Source organism: Arachis stenosperma, chromosome 5 (assembly GCF_014773155.1).
Source record: "Arachis stenosperma cultivar V10309 chromosome 5, arast.V10309.gnm1.PFL2, whole genome shotgun sequence".
NCBI classification, from domain to species: domain Eukaryota; kingdom Viridiplantae; phylum Streptophyta; class Magnoliopsida; order Fabales; family Fabaceae; genus Arachis; species Arachis stenosperma.
The window spans coordinates 17,654,501-17,662,035 of NC_080381.1; the positions used below are offsets into that span (position 1 = coordinate 17,654,501).

General features: G+C 35.2%; 1 protein-coding gene across 1 annotated transcript; it reads left to right on the forward strand.

Annotated features, from left to right (window-relative positions):
• The first annotated feature begins 4,618 nt into the window (after positions 1-4,618).
• LOC130980496 (uncharacterized) lies at positions 4,619-7,267 on the forward strand. Its single transcript, XM_057904167.1, has 3 exons — positions 4,619-5,395; positions 6,338-6,886; positions 7,010-7,267. The coding sequence occupies exons 1-3, from the start codon at positions 4,619-4,621 to the stop codon at positions 7,265-7,267; spliced, it is 1,584 nt and encodes a 527-aa protein (XP_057760150.1).
• Positions 7,268-7,535: the final 268 nt, after the last annotated feature.

The window sequence follows — 7,535 nt, forward strand, 5'->3', positions numbered from 1 at the left end:
TAAAGTATCAATAAAATGGAATTAGCCTCTATTTTAAGGGAAGTGAACACGAAATGGATGAGGAGGTACTGTGTATACCAACCACGAAATAGAGCAATCCGTTGGTATACATGACTTGCTCTATTTCGTGGCTGCCTCTCTTAAAGTGGGTTTTCTGACACAGTTATTTTTCCATCCATTTTGTGTTCATCTTCCTTAAAATATAGGCTAATTCCATTTCATTGATACTTCACATGAAATGATCATGCAAAGTTCGAGAACATTTTTGAACCATCTGCATTACGAGAAATAATGTTTTTCTAGTGCGTACATAAATAAAAAAGCGCGTACATAAATAAAAAAGCATGAATGAATAACCACTCTTTCTCTATAGCGTATAGAAAATTTTATCATAAAAATGCTATTAATTTTAAACATTTATTTTAATAAACGACTAAACTACTAAAATAATACATAAAAATTTATATTATTGACAAAAATAATTTCAAAAGATATTAACGATAAATAAATCCTCTAAAAAATTAAAAATATTATAAAATAATTAAATGTTAAATATATATTTAAAAAAAATTAGATCATATTTTGATATAATTTTTTGCAAGTATCACTAGATAACTAAAATATTTTTATTCTCAATTTTATAATTTTATGCCAAGTAATTTTTTTAATTTTTATTGTGAATGACTTTTTTCTAATAAAAAAAGAAAATCTAGAGATTAAATTTTGCTCTAAATTTTTGTTTGCATCTTCTAAATCTTTATTCAAATATTGGCACAAAAATTCAGATTAAATGGATAAGTCGTTTGTTAAATCTAAAAGTTTTTTTTATCATTTATAAAAAATAATATTAATTGATTGTTTTTATCGTATTTTTAAATTATTCAAGAACTGTTTTGTCGATAATATCTTATAAAGATCTTTTTATCCGTACTTAAATCTTTCGAATACCAAATTAATAATTAACCCAATTTTGTAACTCGTTATAAATATCAATTACAAGGATTACAATAACTAGACTCCTAGGTCTTAAGTATGTAACTAAATAAAAGTTTGATTATGTACATTATGTAAAAAAAAATTTATGAGAAGAACAAAATTACCTTCTAAAATAGAAGGCTCCTTACAGAGAATTACTATGAAAAAAAATTATCAATAAAAGGTAAAGAGTAATATCGAAGAAAGCTCAAAGTAGCCGAGCTTGATAGAAAGTTGTAACTAAAACTTGCTTTGAAATATAATCTAATTTCCTATATGAAAGCAAACAAGTACAATCTGAAGTGTTGAGTAGATTGAACAAAAGAAGGATGTGTGTAACTCAAACACATGAAACCCCGCAATAAGAAAATGACTGATTGAATGCTTCTGGTTCGGGGAACTGGATGGAACCTCCCCCATCTAATTTATTCTAGTCTTGGAAAAACAATTGATGGTAATGATAAGATGGGTCACCCAAAGGAGGCTTCATGTGAATTTCGATTTCATTTTTTATTGTTACTATTATTGATAAATATGTTTTCCTCCTGATATTATGATACTAATTTGATGTTGAAGGAAACGGGATCAAATTAAAGGACAAGCAAGGTTTGGAGTTCAATTTGAGGGCCTAGCTGAACCAATCGTAGATGGAGCTTTCTTAGATGGTGAAAGTATATTTGGGTACTTATAGGACTAAGATAGGTGATGGAATTGGCAATAAAGTTGGAGCTCTATTTTTTGGTTTTTTTTTTATTAAAAATAGGAAGACTCGAATCTGTAATCTCTTAATGAATATTGAGAGATTATACTATTTGAGTTATAAATCATTGACAGTTAGAGCTTTCTTTAAAAATATAAAATTTTAGCATTTTTATCGAATAAACCCAACTTTTATCCTAAGAACCCCAACTTTTGGTAAAGTAGACAACATATTATTATAGCTTTACACAAGTTTTGTGTGCTCAAAGCATTGATGCTTTTTTCCTTTTATGCACTGTGAATCATTGAACCTTAGTAACCTTTATCTTTTTTACAAGTGTATTAACCCGTGTCATGCACGTGATAAAATTGAAATTATAATTTTAAATTATTTTGTTAAGATTAATTTAAATTATAATAATTTGATTAATAAAAATATAACATGTTATGTATTATTTGTTTTTTCTTAAGCTAGTGTTAAAATATATTAACTCTAAAATAGTTATTAATTAGTTTTAGTAATCTATTTTTTTTCAATAAATCAAACATATATATTCGATATAACCATAAATAACTTAATAATACTTAGATCCACCAACAAATTTTTATATGTTGTTTTACTGTCAAGTAAGAACATATTAAAATTAGCTCAAAATAAATAATAAATTATTAGAGAATTCTAATGCACAAAATTCTCTAATAAACAATAAATAATTTAAATCTACTAAAAAATAACTCAACACTTTTCTTTGATGCCTGCAAAATATATACCTGAAATAATATTATATCAATGTTAATATACAGTTTTACAATCATCGACCGTATTTACTATACATGACTCCTTCTTAAAAGTTATTCTATACACGTATGCAGTCGAAAGATAAATTACTGGACTTTATTTTATTTTTCTAAATTATTATAATTATGCATTATTCATTAAATGCTAATTGTAATATTATAATATAATTATAATACTTTTTCTAAAATAAATTTAGAAGAGAGAATAGTACTTTCATTTTGGAGGAAAAATGAATTCATAAGGAATTGATGAGGTAGGCATCAGAGTGGTCCCTGAAGTTGTTCTCGAGGATCAAAGTAATCCATGAAGTTAAAAATTTGTCTGGATCGTCCCTGAAGTTGATCTCCGGTACTCATAGTGGTCCTTCCGGTGAATTTCGTCCACCTGGCGCAATCGGAAAGCTGAGGTGGCGTCGTTGGTGACACGTTAGCACGCCAAAACGACGTCGTTTGATGGATGGCGCCAAAAAGACATAAAATGTCGTCGTTTTATGCGGAAAAAAACCCCACCCTCAACGTTTCACTAACGTCTCGTCTCCCACACTCAAACACACAAACACAACACAAAGCAGAGCTCTCTTCTTCTCCGTTATCCTCTTCACTGGCGCCAGTGCTGTTGCCTTCACCAGAGAGTATTTGGGTGGAGAACGTAAGCTCCAGAGGATCGCCTTCATCATCTGCATCAGGCAGGGAGTTGTGAAGACGGATTTCTCTAATAAAGGTACGCAAAAAAATTTAAATGTGTGGTGAAGCTCTGTTTTTTGAATTTTGTTGTTAATCTATTATTCAGAAGGGGAAAAAACGTTTTCTTGGAGTGTTTTGTCTAGGAATGCATGCTTGTGTTTTGAGGTATTGGCTAGGGTTTGATCGGGAGGAGGTTTCTTAGTGACTAGGCTAAGTAAGGGGGTTTTTGTTAAGACGAAAACTTGTTTTTTTGTCCAAGGGTTCACTGCTGTTGTAGTTTTAGTTATGGAGGTAGTAAGTTGGTAATGTGGTTGAAGTTTAGGGAGGCTGATATAAGATAAAAAAAATTTTCCTTTCAGATGGGTGATGATTTGCTTACCATCCTATTTCACCATGGAGGATCATTCATCACTGATGATGGAGGTGTGACTTACAATGGTGGAGAAGTCTCTGAGTTGCCAGGACTTGATACAGACAAACTAGACGTCTTCTTTGTCCGAGACTACCACAAGGATCTTGGATATGACAAGGTCACTCAAACATGGTGGCTGGTTCCTAATAGGCCATTGCAAAATGGTCTAAGGGCTCTAACAAATGACAAGGAGCTGATGGAGATGTGCTACCTTAGTCAGCAGAACAAGGGGGTTGTTCATGTTTACTATGAGCATGGAGTCTCAGAACCTATTTACATTGAGGAAGCAAAGGCAGTTTCATCTAAAGGGAAGGAGGTCTTGGTGATACAGGATTTGAATCCCACCCCAAACCCCACCGCCAATGATAATGCAGAGCCAATTCCCACCACAGCAGCATCTACTACAACCTCTGCACCAATTCACAGCACTATTCCCACCGAAAAACCAGACTCAACTACAAAGCTTCCACCTATTTCAATTACTGTTAGTAAACCAGCCAAAAAAATACACCACCACCCCACTGCAACTCCTATGCCAAACCCCAATCTACCCCCAAAAACAGTGACTCAACCCAGTAAAACCAAGCCGAGAAACCCACCCAAAAAAATGTCGCTACCAACTGAAATGCCTAAACTATGGTCGAAATCAAAAGAGAGTAAGAAGTCTGCTGTACCAAGGAGAGGGACTAGGAATGTAAAATCTGCAGCACCAAAACCATGTGGAAGGAGGCCATTAACAAGAGCAGCTGCTAGTGGAGCTAGTATAAGAGGTAATGGTAAAGAAAAACAGCCCCAAACAGAACATGTTGCATTGTCTAGTTTAGAGGATTTCTCAGATAGTGAAGCGAGTAATGGTTGTGAGGAGGATGAACCATATCGGCCTGATGGTGATTTACTGTCTAGTGAAGAAGATGTGGGTGTGGAGAGATTAGCAGGAAAGAAAAAGACAGATGTGAAGGAGAGAACCAGGAAAGCTAAGAAAACTTCTAAACAAAAGAAGGATGTAATGGGGAGCTTAGGCTTGCTGTTGGAATGACATTTACTACAAAGATGGAGTTCAAAGAGGCTGTGCGTGAATATTGTATACAGGAGGGTCGGAGGATTTGGTTTAAAAAGAATGATAATGTAAGGATGAGAGCAGTGTGTAAGGATGAGAACTGTGGATGGCTTGTCTATGCTGCTAACAACACTGAGAACAATTACTGGCAGATCAAGATGTTCAATGATGATCACACTTGTGCAAGGGAAACCAAAAATAGGTTGGCTAATATGAAGTGGCTGGCGGGGAAATTGGTAAAGAAGCTACGAAAATATCTTAACTTAAGACACTGTGAGGCTGCTCAGTACTTTAAGACAAAATGTGACTTGGAACTAAGCAAGTGTTCACTGACTAGGGCCTTAGGAGATGCTAGGGCTGTTGTGTATGGTGATGCTGCTGCCCAGTATGGGATGGTAAGGGATTATGGGCTAACACTGCTTAGGAGTAACCCAGGCTCTACTGTCACAGTTGGAGTTATCCCTCAGCCCAACCCTGATGATGAACCAATATTTGAAAAGATGTACATCTGCTTGGATGCCTGTAAGAAGGGATTTTTGGCTGGCTGCAGACCGCTCATAGGCTTGGATGGAACTTTTCTGAAGACCCAGCATGGTGGCCAGATCTTGTCTACAATTGGACAAGATGCAAACAATCACATATATGTGATTGCATATGCAATTGTCCCTATTGAAAATACTGAAAACTGGAGGTGGTTCTTGGAATTACTTCATCAAGACTTGGGAGATTATAAGCAAAACAAGCTCTGTTTCATTTCAGATATGCAGAAGGTACGTTTTATCCATTTTTTATTTAAATTTTGTTGTTGTATAATTTGTATAGGCTGCTCTGATATTAACATGACTAATTGCATACAGTACACAACTTGTATAGGCTGCTCTGCTGCTCTGATATAATTTGTATAGGCTGGTCCATGTTTTTGTTGTTTTGTTGTTGTATAATTTTGTTTTACATATGCTGAACTGCTGAACTGCTGTGTTGTTGTATAAATTTGCTTTAATGTACAAATACTTTGCCTAAATAGATGGACTACTACTGCTCTGCTGCTCTGATATAATTTGTATAGGCTGGTCTGTTTTTGTTGTTTTGTTGTATAATTTTGTTTTACATATGCTAAACTGCTGAACTGCTGTGTTGTAATGAACTGCTGTGTTGTTGTATAAATTTGCTTTAATGTACAAATGCTTTGCCTAAATAGATGGACTACTGCTGGGTGAACTGGTATATATATATTGAACTGATATGTACTGCAACAAACAGGGACTAAATTGATATCACTTATAAAACTTAAGGGACTAAGTTGATGTCACTTATAAAACTTAAGGGACCAAATTGATGTCACTTATAAAACTAAAGGGATCAATTTGATGCTCGATAACTTGTATGTAACTGTTTTCTTTTTCGAAATCAGGGCCTAAATTGTATGTAACTTGTGTTGTAATGAACTGCTGTGTTGTTGTATAAATTTGCTTTAATGTACAAATGCTTTGCCTAAATAGATGGACTACTGCTGGGTGAACTGGTATATATATATTGAACTGATATGTACTGCAACAAACAGGGACTAAATTGATATCACTTATAAAACTTAAGGGACTAAGTTGATGTCACTTATAAAACTTAAGGGACCAAATTGATGTCACTTATAAAACTAAAGGGATCAATTTGATGCTCGATAACTTGTATGTAACTGTTTTCTTTTTTGAAATCAGGGCCTAATCCATGCTGTTAAGGAAGTTTTTCCTGGTGTCCATCACAGATTCTGTGTTTGGCACTTATGGAAGAACTTTAACAAGCAGTGGAAAGATCTCCAGTTGAGAGGGTTGCTATGGGAGTGTGCAAGGTGCACCAGCCAAGATGGGTTCCTAGAGAGTATAAAAAAGATTGAGAGGGTTAACAAGGAAGCTTGGGAGTATTTGAACAAGTGGCCTAGACACTCTTGGAGCCGGGCTTTCTTCAGCAACGCACCTAAAATAGACAATATCTGCAACAATGCTTGTGAAGTCTTCAACTCAAGGATCAAAGAAGCTAGAGCCAAACCTATCATTACACTGTTAGAGGAAGTCAGACTATATGCAATGAGGTCAATCGCTAGGAACAAAGTGAAGCTTAATTCCAACACTGGTATTCTACCTATGAGGTGGCTGCTGCTACTGCTAAGGCTGCTGCTGCAGAGGCTGCAACTGTCTAACCTCCAGCTGCTAATGGTGGTGAAGCCAGCGTTGTCTCAGAAGCCCCCACCGAAATTCAACTTGAAGCCAGTCAACCACCATTGTCACAAACCGATGACTCTCAAGAGGTTACAAAATTATATCACATTCAATCTTATTATGTGCATGTTCTTCTCCACTTTTAATAACTATTATACATGTCTTCACTAATAGGTCTTGCCTCCTCCTGTGAGGCCACCAAAACTGCCTCCCAAGAGAAAGTCATGCAAACAAGAAAAGGCAACTCCAGGAAGCAGCTTTCAAGCAGCAACCTCTCCATCTGCTCCCATCCCACCAGCAATCACTCAACCCACAACTCTTCCTCTGGCTCATCCTATGCAAGGTGCATCACAGGGGACCGTAACAAGACTTTTTAACTTCATGAAGTTTGTTCCGAATCCTGGATTCAGACCACTAAGAAACAAAAAATGAAGACTAGGTTTATTATGTTTAGGAGAACATTATTTTGTGTAACTTTTTTGATGAAGCAGTGTACTTTCTGCATTTAGAACCCAAGTGTTGGGGATCTTTTTTGTTTAAAACTTGTGTTCTCAATATGTTGAGAACTACTGACAGACTTGCACAATATTGCCCTGGCTCTTCCTTGCCTATTTTGTATATGTTTAATGCATTAATATATGATTATGGATTATTATGGCCTCATTGATTAGAGGATTCCATTAGTCCTGCAGGAACAGTT